This window comes from Spermophilus citellus (genome assembly GCF_964194105.1).
Source record: "Spermophilus citellus genome assembly, chromosome: 11".
Taxonomy (NCBI): Eukaryota; Metazoa; Chordata; class Mammalia; order Rodentia; family Sciuridae; genus Spermophilus; species Spermophilus citellus.
Window position 1 is genome coordinate 115,899,470 of NC_138192.1, and position 14,176 is coordinate 115,913,645.

The 14,176-nt window shown below is 45.5% G+C and overlaps 1 protein-coding gene across 1 annotated transcript in view; it reads right to left on the reverse strand.

Moving 5' to 3' along the window:
* The window catches only part of MARCHF4 (membrane associated ring-CH-type finger 4), a gene marked incomplete at both ends in the record, with an annotated part of 100,536 nt that overhangs the window by 16,899 nt on the left and 69,461 nt on the right, over nt 1–14,176 (reverse strand). The window contains 2 exons of the mRNA XM_081261321.1: nt 2,530–2,722; nt 8,289–8,444. Coding sequence (XP_081117447.1) covers nt 2,530–2,722; nt 8,289–8,444 — 349 coding nt within the window. The remainder of the gene's footprint in view (nt 1–2,529; nt 2,723–8,288; nt 8,445–14,176) is intronic.

Genomic DNA, 14,176 nt, shown 5'->3' on the forward strand with positions numbered 1-14,176 from the left:
TCACATAAAGGAAGCCTTGAGACTCCTGATACCTGATGTAAGAGGGCCAATGGAAAGAAAACTGGACTATGAGTCAACCTTGCTTCTAAGCTCAGCCAAGTACCTTGAACTGATTACTTCACTTCTCTGAACCCCATGTCTCTCAGTTGCAAAACAAGAGAGTTGTTCTGGTTGACTGCATAGTCTCTTCTATGTTCAGAGCAGACCTGTAATCTGTAGCACTATAAGCAGTAGACAGTATTTATGTTCATCTCTCTCAGCCACACTGTCCCTGGGTGAGGAGAAGCATACTTCTCTGCCCTACAACCCTATTGACATTGGGCTTTTTGGTGGCTGCATTGGCCACTGAGCTGTCTGCAGAAGGGACAGTATTCTAGTTATAAACAGAAGCTTTGAGAAAATTTCCACCAATCCTCTTGTACTTCTGCACTTGGCTGGAAGAACACATCTTAATCTTAGTAGTCTCAGCTCCTTTAGCCCAGGTCCCAACATGAGTAGACACTGGGAGTGGGCCTGAATGCAATGCACAGCCAGCAGCTAAACCAAGCCAAGCTCAGCAGAGTCTCTCTCTTTTTAATTTTTTTAAGTGAGTCAGTCTCTCTCTCTCTCTCTCTCTCTCTCTCTCTCTCTCTTTCTCTCTCTCTCTCTCTCGTTGTAGATGGACACAATACCTTTATCTATCTATCTATCTATCTATCTATCTATTTATTTATTTTTATATGGTGCTGAGGATCAAACCCAGTGCCTCATATGTGCTGGTGAGTGCTCTACCACTGAGCTACAACACCAACCCACCAGCAGAGTCTTAACTACCTCACAAACCCATGAATGGGAAATGTTTGTTGAAGAAACTGTGATTTGAGGGAATTTTTTTGTTACTGCAGCCAAACCTAACTAATACACTACGTGACAGGAAAATCACAGAAGCACACCTCAGGAACAGACCTAATGTCTACCTGAAGGAGAAAACTAATACACTACATGACAGGAAAGTCATAGAAGCACACCTCAGGAACAGGCCTAATGTCTACCTGAAAGAGAATGAAGGGAAGCTGGAGGAGCCCCCACAGGAAGCCCCTCTACTGTTCTCACCTCCATGCCAGAGCTGCCATAATCCTCCATATGGAGACACCTGGCTTTTGGCATTAACAACCCAGACCTCAGCAGGAGTAGGGAGAGAGTTTTATGGGATGGGAAAGTAGATTTGAATGCATCAATGTCAAATTCCTCCCTATTCATAGTCTTTTCTTTTTCACAGTCCTTCACACCTGGGCTGTCTGTTTCTCTCACTGCATAGAGGCCATAATTACAAGGCTCTTGAATTTGGGGTTGATATATTGATTTCGTTACCATAGAGAGGCAGAAAGATGGCTTAGATAAATTCACAAGTTCTAGCATCACTGGTCTGCAGCTGTTGCTATCAGTATGCCAGTCTTTTAGTCTTTCTGATTCCTAATATTAAAGAACCCCAAAGAAACTCACATCAACATTATCCTAGCCAAATTCTAACTAATAGATGTTTTCCTGCCAAACAGAGAAGCAGAGTGTATTTAATATAATACACACACTAGTGCCCAGAGAAGACAATCATGGAATGCTAATGCTCCTAGTCCTGTTGCATAGGGGATACCAAGCATTCCAGGTTGGGAGGTATAGCCAGGACTTACTCATGCTTCATTTCACTCAGAAAAGCCAGGGCCCTTCTCTAACTCCTCAGTTGCTTGGACCAATCCTTTGAGGTTGACAGCCATAATTATCTATTGGGACAAAAAGGACCCAGCCCTCCACTAGTCATGGTAGAAGAGAAAAGGAACATGACAGGGTAAGAGAAGAAGCAAGAAGTAAAGCAATGGATTCCAAATTCTTCCAAAACACCAAAGCTTTTTAAACAAAATCTTTCCTGAAACAGAAATACATGTAAATAGATAAAAGTACAAAAGCTCAGGGTGAAGCAGTGGTGAGGATTCAGAACCTGTCTGTGTAGCATTCTATTTCCTACTTTCAAATATGGTTTCTGGAGCTGTGTATGAAACCCCAGAACTACACACAGTTTGAAAACCACTGGACTGGAGAAATTTAGGGCATTGGAGTAGGATTATATAAACTAGGGGAGGAGTGAGACAAATACCATGACAGCTATTTCTGAGCATTTTGCTGGGAAGAGAATGGAATTGTATAGACATCCCTTGTCATGGCAGGGCTGCCAAGGGGCACATAACAGAAAAGAGGCTTTCCACAGCCTGCCTGAGGCAGATGGACTGACCAACTGACCTCTCAAATCTTACCTGCAAGCCTCCTTATCCTTGTCTTTAGCTGGGCAAGACAGATTTACTTGAGTATGTTTTGCTCTTTCTTCCCTGTCCTGCTTCCTCCCTCTCCTATCTCAGCTGTGGCCTCTCCTGAGCTCACAGGTCTTGAACTTGGAGCCATTTCTGCTTTGGCTTCCCAGGGGATGGGATCCTGAGGGTTCTGGCTACCTCATCAGCACATGGCTCCCCACCTCCCTTGAAGACAAGCCCACGGACCCACCTATGCACACCACGTCCATGAAGCCATACATCCCGTAGCAGATCTGGAAGAGGAGGTCTTGGCGCTGCCATTTTGCTGAGGGACTGAAGGTCGACCAGATGAGCCAAGAGATACTGGCGATGAGGAAGAGGGAACCCAAGATGGCGGCCGCAATCTGAACCTTCTCGATGACTGTCAGAGAGATAGCCTGCCACTGGGAAGGAGAGAGTGGCAGGTTAGCTGTTGCTTGGATGCCCTTACCCATTTTAATCCTTCTTCCATCTTCTGCTCTAACAGCTCACCTCTGATATTGGATTTAAATTAGAGCTTCTCAACTTGTACTACAATGAATATTTTTGCAATTTTACATTGTACTTTTGATGCAGAAGAAAACCACATCCCATGAAATGATCACAAATTTTGTAAGGAGAGAGTTCTGGGCAGGCATAGCTAAGAAGAAGATCCTTATATATTTGATTATTAAACAGAGAAATGGGAAGGAGAAAAAGAAAATAGACTAAGTGTGGGTGGTGATTCAGGGCCTCAGAATCTTCTTTTCAGAGCAACACAGTTTATTTTCCCACAAATAGGTTTTGAAAGGGCACAGGTCTCTCTCCTGCCTGTTTTGTTTCTACAACACCATCCTGCATGCCATTTAATATACACGCTAGAGATTACCAATTCAATAAGTAAGGAGAAAACAGGATATGGGGGAGAAATAAGAAAAATAGTTTATAATTTACTGAATGTATATTAATACTGATATTTCTTTTCTTTTACAGAAGAAGTACTGTACTTATAGCAGTACTGATGGATGAATTGAAGGGTGTGGGTGAATTTCAGCTTTGGAATTTTATGATTCCACAGCAGGTCCAGGGAGTACTTGCTTAAATAAGCCAAGAGTTGGATTTCAGTTTTGGGCTTATTTATTTATGTTGTCACTCAACGACTATGTGTTAAGTAATTTCCATGTGTCTGGCCACTGTTCTAGGTGCCAGAGATAAAGTATTAGGCAAAAACAAGGCTACACCCCATCCCACCCAATGAAGCTCACAGTCTAGGAAGCATAGACAGCCCTATGAATTTACAACTATGATTCATCTCGGGTAAAAAAAGCAAGTACATGGTATTGGGAAAGCCTGTGATAGGGCATTTGGCTTCCCATAGGATGATGCTTGAACTGAGTAGGAGTTTACTAGGCAAATAGAGGAAGAAAGAATATCCCAAGTAGAGGAAAGAGCATGTGCAAAGGCCCTGTTCAGAAGAAAGCACAATATGTATGAAAACCTGGATGGAGATCAGAGTGAATGGAGGGGAGGAAGCAAGAGACTGAGGTTAGACAATGGCGAAAGGGAAGACCATGCAGAGTCTTGTAAAATGTGTACAGATCTAGGACTTTGCCTAAGAGTACATGTAATGTGTGAATGGTTTTTAGGTATAGCTGACAGGATCAGATTTGGGAAGGTGGAGGCAAGGAGATCTCCTGATTAGAGGGGTATGTATAGTGCCCTACTGGGAATACCCCCAGGATGCATTGCCATCTGAGCAAGAGGTCAGGCCCAGCTCCTGTGAACAGGGAGCCTTCACCTTGCCTTCAACGACCTGGAACAGGCACTGGCCAGTGGCCTCCTGAGAAATCGTAACCATTGGGAAACATTGAACTTGCTAGTCCAAATGTAGGACATTGGCCTTGACCTTTAATGATAGAGATAGCATCCCATTACAGGGAATTGGGCCTTTAAACTTTCCACTGCATCTCCCAGCCTAGGGTTACACAGAACAGGAGATTTCCAGAAGATGGCCCTATCACATAGACTTCTCTTGTGAACAACAAATGCTTTCCCCAGGGTCTGCCCCACTGCCTAGAGGAAGAGCTCCTGAGTGATCTACCATTGAGGCATCAGTAAACCTCAACTTGTTCTATTCCTCTAGACTTCAAGAGCCCCAAATATAGAGGCAAAAATATCTTCCTCATCCCTGACCTCTTCTACCACCCCTAAGTCACCTGCAGAACCTAGGAGCCTAACAGGGCTCCTGACCTCAGTGTGAAGCATGATGAAGGAACAGATTGGGGTGCTATGGATAAGAACTCTCCTCCTATGCCTTCCATGTGACACCCCACAGAGACGTGGGGGAAGCCACTCCAAGGAGAGAGCTCTGAAATCTCAAAGGAAGGCTGGGAGGGGGAGAGGGTATCAGTGGTACGGGCTCTGCTTCACCAGACACCTGCAACTTTGAAACCTCTGTCCAAAGATTCTGACCCTGATATCACGAGTCTTCTCCATCTCCATTCCTGCCCTGCTGCACAAGTGAACAGAGAGACCAAGGGCTAGAGCAGGAAGACCATATATATAACAGATAGGGGCATGGAGTAGGGGTCAGATGACCTGATTCTAGTTAAGCTCTGTTCAGACTTGCTGAGTGTGAGTGAGAAGCCAATAAGTCATGAAGACTATCAATTTTCTTTCTATAAAAATAGAAATAATTGGTCCTTCTTGCTTTCTAGAGTATCGTGAGGGTTAAATGAAAAAACTGTCAAGCCAGTGTATTGTTTCAGCAAAAACAGATAAGCCTGTTAAGGGTGCATGGGCACTCTGGGGACAGGTTAAGAGCCTGAGCCGAGGAGTATCTTCAGATAGCAACCCTGCTCTAACACTTAATTACTATGCAAACTTGGGAAGACCATCAAATCCCTCTGTGCCTCCATTGTCTCATCTGTAAATTGGGAATAACAGTACCCACTTCACTGGGTTGTTTTCAGGATTGAATTAGGCAATATATATGAATATTTAGAACACTGACTAGCACCTAATAAGAACTAACTACATGTTAATTAATGTACTATAGTCCCCCCTCTTCCAAGGGGAGTACAATCCAAGACCTCCAGAGGATATCTGAAACCTCAGCAGGTACTGAATTCTATATACAAGCACTATGTGTGCTATCACAACAGTTGTTCTGATGACTGAGGCAGTTACTAAGTAACTAACAGGTAGGTAACATATTCAGTGTAAATACTCTGGACAAAGGGATGCTTCATGTCCCAGGCAGGATGGAGCAGGACAGCATGAGATTTCATCATGCTACTCAGAATGGGATGCAATTTAAAACTTATGAATTATTTATTTCTGGAATTTTCCATTTAAAATTTTTGGACTGCAGTTGGCCATGGTTAACTGAAACCACAGAAAGGAAAATCATGGAGAAGGGAGGTCTGCTATAATTGCAGTTTAGGTGTAGCAGCCATGGAGACTTGAGACCCATAAGGTATGCTGTGACTCCTTTCCTATGGATAATCTGGCTGGAAACATTGCTTTCAGAGAGACAGTCACTGAGGTACTGCTGCATGGTGAATAGTGGTGCTATTTCCTATAGCTTTGTATGTGGCACGAACCAGGAGCTGAGAGACCCAGGAGACCTAGAAGGAACATGACCCTCAGAGAGCAGACCTTTTGCTCTGCTTGCTTGTGATCAGAGCTGCCAGCCCCATCCTGTTCTACAGATGATCCTGCCAGTTTGTGGGTGCAGAGGTTGTCCACTGAGGCTGAGGAGGCAGCGGTCTCATATGTGGATAGGCCAGAGGAGACCAGGTCACATAAGTGGGGCAGTTTGGGCCACAACCACACAACACAACTTCTAGTCCAACTACTTCTTCTGCGAAAGGGAAACAGCATTTACTGAGCACACACCAATGCTAAGAACCAGCAGAACCAGAGGGGTCATCAGGGTCCAGAAACTCACAACTGAAGGCAGGGCAGTAACTTGAGAATGGATTAATAGGCCATTACTGCCAATGCTTCCACTTGCTTATCTGACTTACATGATGAGAATAAGCTGTTCTTTTTCACCCTTAGGAAAAGGCTATTCCTGAATGGCTTTTCATTATATGAGCTAGGGGTGGAGCCAAGAGGGGGGTACTTTGTGCTGGGCTGATGAATTTGGGATCTGACCTTTCTTGAGGCTTGAGTCAGCTGCAAAGGAAGGGGTGGTTAATGCACTCAGACCTCCGCCGGCACCCAGAGGACGTGGAATCAGCTGTCTCGTGACACTGCTATTTTAAGACACTTCAAGATTTTGAAGCAAATGGCTGAAGATGGGAGCAGTGGCAGGGAGGGGCACCTCTCATTCTGACCCTGTGGCTCACCATTAAGAGCTGAGGTGCCTGAGACTTTTAATGCCACCTTCCAGAAACACCCCACCACAGTGGGGTTCTCTTAGAAAGAAGGAAAGGGGGGAGATGCTGGAAAGACACCCACCCTGCTACATGCACATATGATATTCTCTCTCTCTCTCTCTCTCTCTCTCTCTCTGTGTGTGTGTGTGTGTGTGTGTGTGTGTCTTTCTCATTCATTCCTGGGAGTACCTCATGGACAACTCTACAGGGTTTAAAATAAAAAGCCCTGGACATTTCAGGGGTTCAAACTATGCCTCATGCAAAGGCCCCACCCCACCCATCACTGCTGAACCCCAGCTCTCAGGGCTCTCTCTCTCTCTGCCCCCTCAGAGAGGAGGAGGAGGAATCTGTGCCTGGAGACCAAAGTCCCCATCCTCACTGTCATGCTGGCTAATTGATTATGTGGCAGCTTAATTGGCTGATCCTGCATATGTGGAGGTATTTCCAGAAGCAAAAGAGCTCTCCATGTGTGTGTGCACCCTGCAGGGAGAGTTGCTTGATTGGGGGGATTGGCAAGGGTGGCGCAGGGCCTGCTACCTCCTCGGGAGAAGATGAATGCATCAGGGCAGGGCAGGAGGGGAGGCAATGGGCAGGGGGACCCTGAGTTCTGCTGGAATCCATTTGGCAGGTGTGACCCAGTTCGGGCCCTGCCTACCCTCTCCTCTCCTGGTGGCCTTTTCCTACTCTGTCCCTTTCTCTTTCTTCCTTCCTTATTTCCCCTCTCTTCTCTGCCTCCCTCTCTTGTCTCCTCTCCATTTTTCTCTTTGTTCCTTGTCACAGGAAGTGTGATTTGAGCCAGCTGCGACAGCATCACCCAATAACTTGTAAGAAATGCAGATTCTCAGGCCCTGCCTCAGACCTACTGAATCTTAGTTGGCATTTTGACAAAATTCCAGTTACATTAAAGTTTGAAAAGGGTTGCTGAGTTTTCTTGCTATTTCTTCTTTTCCAGCCCTGGACTTAACTCTGCCCTTCTTGCCCTTCCCACCCTGTCTTTTCCCCATGTCTTGCTCTCTTCTGCCTTTTAGCCTTTCTTCACTTCCTTCCTTGTTTCCCCTCCCTCCCTTTTTTATTTCTCTCTTTCTTCCTATCTCTTTCCTTCTTGACTTCGTTCTTCCTTTCTTTCCCTATTCACTTTTTTTTTTTTGTACCAGGGATTGAACCCAGGATCACTTAACACTGAACCACACCCCCAGCCCTTTCTATGTTTTATTTTGAGACAGGGTCTCCATAAGTTGCTTAGGACCTCACTGAGTTGCTGAGCTGGCTCTGAACTCGTGTTCCTCCACCCTCAGCTTCCCAAGCGGCTGGGATTACAGGTGTGCACCACTGGACTTAGCTCACCATTCACTCTTCAGTTCGCCCACTGTCTGTCTTATTCTCTCTCTCCCATCAGATTCTCCTGGCTCCTTTCCTTCTACATCTATTTCCCTCTTGCCCCGTCCCTTCCTCTTATTGCTGATGCTTAAGAGAAAAAAAATTTTAAATCTTTTATTACCTCCTGCTGGCAGGCCTCCCCTGAGCTCCAAGCTGCTCCAGGAAGCAGCCAGGGTGGAGGCCCCAGGTTCCAGTGCCCTCCCCACTCCGCCCCAGGCCCCAGGCTTACCTGTAGAGGGTTCTTTGTGCTTATGGCAATGACGTGGTACTTGTAGTAGCACAGCTCACAGCTCCAGCAGCCCCGCTCGCTGATCCATTTGATGAGGCACGGCTGGTGCGTGCACTTGACTGAGCCATCGCAGCGGCACGGGCTCAACAGCTCCCCCTGCAGGGAGAGAGGCAGAGGGTGGTCAGGCCTGAGCTTGAGTCTGGGGGAGAGATGGGTGGATGGACCTGGAACACTGGTTTGAGCCACCCAGGTAGGTCAGACCAGGCCACCACGACCAGACCACAGGCTTTATCTGGAGTAACTAGACTCCACAGAGGAGGCCCAAGCACCAGCATCCCCACCATGGAGGCCTAACAGCTTCAGTCAGCTCCACTGCCAGTTCTGAGACCCTGTCCCCAATTGGTGAGAATTCTTGTACTGCCCAAGTCTTAGATTGCTATGAACATGAGTGGGTTAGTTTCTGTGGAAGCCTCTGCAGTCTAAAAGGGGTGTCAGGCTCCTTGAATTTCCCTTTCAAAGCCTAGTCCAGGGTCTTGGATTCAAGTGCCCTCCAGGCCAGAAAGGCAACAGAAGTGAAGGAAGACAGCTGGTGTGAATTGGAGGGCTCAGGTCTAAGTTTGAAGGACAACTGTCATCAACTCCAGCCAGCTGAAGAAGTGCAGTCTTGTGGAAATCTTGTGTGTGCAAATGTGTGTGTGTGTGTGTGTGTGTGTGTGTGTGTGTCTAGGATATTGAACCCAGGGCCTCATGTATACTAGTGAAGAACACTACCACTGAACTGCACCCTCATCCCTTCAGGGAATCTTTATGTAAAACCTCTCAATAGTCTAATGTTAACAAGGATGCAGGTTTTTAAAACATGTTGTGAGGGTCATTTTGCCTGAATATAGAGTCTTGTGTTGAGCATTTGCATTCTCCTGAGGCCAGTGCATAGAAACCTAGGTTCTTCAATGAAGTCTCTCAAGTAAGAAAAATATGGGATAGGCCTGCATTCTGGGAACCCTGGGAACCTCAGAGGTTGAGCCAGTGCCCTTGCTGAAGGCTGAATCACGCCAGTCAGTCTCGGCAAAAATGGCAAAAGCCCAGGCGGAGGGCACAGGAAGCAGGGACGCAAAGGACCTAGACAAGCTAGATGGTGTCCGGATTTGGAACCCTTATGAGTGGGCCGGAGAGTGGGGCTCATTCTTCAGAGCTCCCTGTGATATCTCAGATGGCCATAACTGAAGCCTGTGTCTCTACGCCACCTGATGTGACCTTAAAGGGTCTCCGTGAGCCTCAATGCTCCTTTTCTCTCCCCTCCTTCTTTTGATCTGGCTTCCTTTGTCTGTCCTCTTTCTCCCTCCTAGCTCAGGGTCCACCATATTTGATCACTAAATCCCCATCCTCCTAGCTCCTCCATTTACCTTCCCAGAAACATTAGCAGTTGGGGCTACCAACTCCCCAACCTTGCCCATGGACTCCTCCTCCTCCTTTGGTCTTCATGCCTCCACCCCCAGTTTATTTATTTTAAATGCCTCACTCCTATCAAAGGATCTCTGAGAAGCTGTGTGCAACCAATCCCTAAACCTCAGCTGGTGTGTTTGAGATATGGCCACTTGAGCCACATCCCTTCAAATGTGGAAATTTCGCCATTCATACAACTACATCTTGTTCCCAGTAATGAACAAGTAAGTCCAGGATCTCCTGGTCTCCAAGTTTTAGATTTCCATTTGCATACTTAATCATGTTCTTTGCTGCAGACTGTAGAACCAGCCATTTCCTTCCAAAATTTCTGGAATCATCTTTCCCTTCCAACTCCTGTCACTCAAAACCCTATCCTTGGCCTCGATGAGAGCTAAAAAAGTCCTTTTCTACATGGTCTACCTGTCAAACTGCTACTCTGTCATCAAGATGATTCTAATGCTACCTCTTATGGGGAGTCATTCCTGACCTCTCTAGGTTGAGTTAGTACTTTGATCTTTTATTTTTAAATGCTATTGTATTTTTTATATCTTTTTTTTTTTATGTGGTGCTGAGGCAGGAACTCAGTACTTCACACATGCTAGGCAAGGGCTCTACCACTGAGCTACAACCATAGCCAGTACTTTGATCTTTAAGTGTCATATGCATATCTTTAAGTGACTTTGGCATATCCCTGTTAGAGTACTTAGCACATAACTATATGTGTCTGCATATACCTCTCTATGCACTAAATGACTCAGGGAGGAAGGAGTAATGTGTACATCTTTGTACTTGTTTCCCCTGGTACCAAGCTCTACACCAGAAGGTCCTCAACAGCTTTTTGTGGTTTGAGTAAATGAAAAAATAAATCAGTGTCTTCTCAGGTTTTCTGCACTTCCCACTTTGTGAGAATGGGAACCATGTTCATCTTATGCCTTTTTCAGTGCCTTGACACTCCCTGTATACATGTATAATGAATGAATTTGATGGCAGAAATGTTCAGGTGTTCAGCTCCATGGAACTCTCCCTAGTTCCACACTCTGCTCCTCCAATATTGACAGGCTCCCTTTTGCTGTGGCTCTAGGCCCTTCCCATACCCCCTGTCATGGCATTCCCTCATGTGTGTCTAGGTCACTACACTGTGACTCCCTCACAGGGACAATATTTTATTCATGTCTGCATTCCTCACACCTAGTGCAGTGCCTGGTACAGTGAGACCCTCAGTACAACTTTGACAGCTGAACATATGCATATCTGTCTGATGACCAAGAGGCAACCTCTAGATCCCAGTGGGCAACTATAGTGTCTGGGGGAAGAAAGGCAGGAGATACCCTCATAGCTGGCCAGTCTTGATCCCTACTGGGGCCTAACAGTCCTTGGTATGGAGTGGCTGTTCTATGGCTCTGAGAATGAAATACGAGGGAGGTAGTGGGGGAGGTGCTGGAGGAGGGGCGAAAGCCCTCGTTATTCATGGCTGCATTTCCTAGGCTCATTAATTCTAACAGGATGAGCTGGGTTTGATTAATCGGGTTGTTAAACAGCCATGTCCAATTGCCGATCAGGTAAAAGACATTACTTCCGGTCCCTGGCAACGGTGCCAAGCGACAGTGAAGTCTACGCTCATTGCTTACCAAGTAGGAAAAGCCAGGAAGGCCTGCTGGCTGGGCACAACTGAAAACCCAACCTGGGCTCCCCATCTTGGCTCTGGCTGAGGAACATCAGACACCTACCTGAAGAAGGAGGAAGCACGACCTGGCCTGGTCCCACTGTCTGGCTAAAGGCCCAAGAGCCCAGGGCTGCACTGCTTCCACTGAAGTGATTTGTTCATTCTCCCACCCCCAATTTTCCCTTGGGCTAGACAATCCAGAAGGCAAAATGGGGACTTGCTTCTGGCACTACAGATATTAAAAAGCATCTGTGGCCAGACCACCCTAAACATGCTTGATCTCATCAGATAGTAAAAAAGCAAGAATGCCAAAACTGTTAGAAAAAGTTTAGATTTAATGAAAAATGTGATCCAGGATTTTGGATGTATACAGGAAGTGAAGGAAAGAATGTACTTTAACCTTGGCATTCATACAAGTTTTATACTTTTTGTTTAGTATGCTTTTATGTATATTTGGGATATATAATATTTTTAGCACGTAGGGCTTCTAAAGGGCCTGGTCTGGTGGTCAGATGTATGTCTTCCAGAATAATGGAAGAGGAAACGCCTGGCAGCCCTATGTAGTCAAGGTAGACTTAATGCAGATGTTTCTACAGTAAACTCCATTAAAAGCCAAGCTTAAAAAATCTCAAGTCAAGTCGCAGAGCTAGCTGATGTGTGGACAGAATGACAGCCAGGCCCTTCTGACTTCAGCATCTGAGCTTCACCATATCTCTGTCCCTGTTCCTGCTGCCTCACCTGCACCTGTGCCATGGGTCTTTTCCCTGTGTTTCTTTTCCAGATCCACCCAATTCCTGGTCCAGATCAGGCCACTCAGCCAAGCCTCCCACAACTGCCACTCCAGACCTGTCTCTCCTTCTGCATCATCACCCAGCTTGGCACTTTATCATTTTCAAACCTCTGGGATTTGGGCTGCTCTTACATAATCCATCAAACTGGGCCCATCAGAGATGCATGTGAAAGGTATGTTTACTAACTGCATAGGCACCAGGGTTTAGGAAAGGACATGCCCGTCTGGTCCAGCTCCCAAGCTCTGGCTGTTGGGCTGGGGGGACTACCATGATCTTGTCTGCAAAGCTCAGCAAATTCTGAGGCTGAAGAGGGTTCATTAAATGCAAAGGACACCAGACACTTCCTCAATGCACTTCTCAGAGCTTTGGGTAGGAAGATTACCTGGGAATGACCAAGACAAGAAAAATGAGATCCTCCTTAGTCCCCTGCCCCCTAAGGGGCACAATGTGAGGAGTGGCTAGCATGGTTGTGGGAAAGAGATAATTTGGTTTTGAATGCCTTCTTACTACTTATCAACTGTGCAAACTTAGGCAAGCTGCTTAACCTCTCTGAAGCTCTATTTCTTTATCTTTCTGGGGCAGATAATTCTTGCCTCCTCCAAAGATGGATTACATGAGATCAAGTATGCCAAGAACCTGACGCAGCCTGGCACAAGTAAGTCCTCTTGTTAAAAAATATTACAATTCTAATTTACATTTAGATTATAATTTTATATTTTTCTCTACTACAACTCTATTTTATTTTCCTACTATCACTCTAAGGTAAAATCCATAAGGAGAGAGAAAGTGCCTTAAGAAAAGGGTCAAACTAGCAAGAGAGAATGGTAAAGATTAAAGAACTTTCTAGGTGAATTGCCCTTCAAGGATAAGAGATCAGAATAGAGTTCTCCTAACTTGTAGCCCAAGGCTGTCTTCTGTTTCCTTGGGATACTGAGCATTTGGGGACCCTTCTTTGGGGATGCTGATCAGAACAGTGCAGACCTCTCTTGGATTGAGGTCATGCTAGAAGGAGGAGTCAGGGCAAGGTGATCCTCTGGCCCTTGCTTGCCTTGGCTGTGCCTGATCCAGTGGGAGGAAGGAGAGAATGGGATAGATTCTTTTCTCTGTTAATGACACAGCAAGCTGCAGGTACAAGACTCCACTTGCTTCTCCATTCACAGATTTCTTTGTTTATTTGGGACTTGCTTTATTTTTATTTTTTTGGCCTGATTCAATCTGCAATACTCACTTCTGGAGTCCTTAGGTTACCTAGTTGCCATGGCAGTGGCAGGTAAATTAAAGACTTTCCCTTCCAGACATTCCTGCCCCTGAGCAGAAAGAAAGAAATACAGCCTAGTGGAGCAAAGACAGCATACCATGCTGAAGTTTGCAGTTCTGGGAGATCAGAACAAAGGAGACTACAGAAACACCAGCCTTGTGGTGCAGCTTAGGGTCACATTCCCTTATTGAGTCTACTATGGTGGTTAAGATCTTAGCACTATTCCTGGACAGACTTAGGAATACCTAGGATTTTTACAATCTATGTGATGTGGGCAAACTTAGATCTCTGGGCCCTGTTCAATCTTCCTTTATTCATTCAATATTTACCCACTATGTTCCAGGTTCTGTTTTAGGTGCTAGGCACAGAGCAATAAATGGAATTGATGTAATTCTCTTGAAGAAATAGACAATAAATGATATAACAAGTAAACCATAAGTACTCAAGATGCTGTCATGTGCTATGAAAAATAAACAGAGAAAAGGAAGGTGGACCCCAAGGGAGGAGGTACATTGAAATGCTAAACAGGATGTTATGGAAGACTTGGTCAAAACTCGATATTTGTGTAAAGACCTGAGAAAGGCAAGGGAGAAAACCATGCAGATATCTGCAGGCCAAGAATTCTGTAGACGAATGGATAAAAAAAAAATGTGGCATTTATACACAATGGAGTATTACTCTGCATTAAAAAATGACAAAATCATAGAATTTGGAGGGAAATGGATGGCATTAG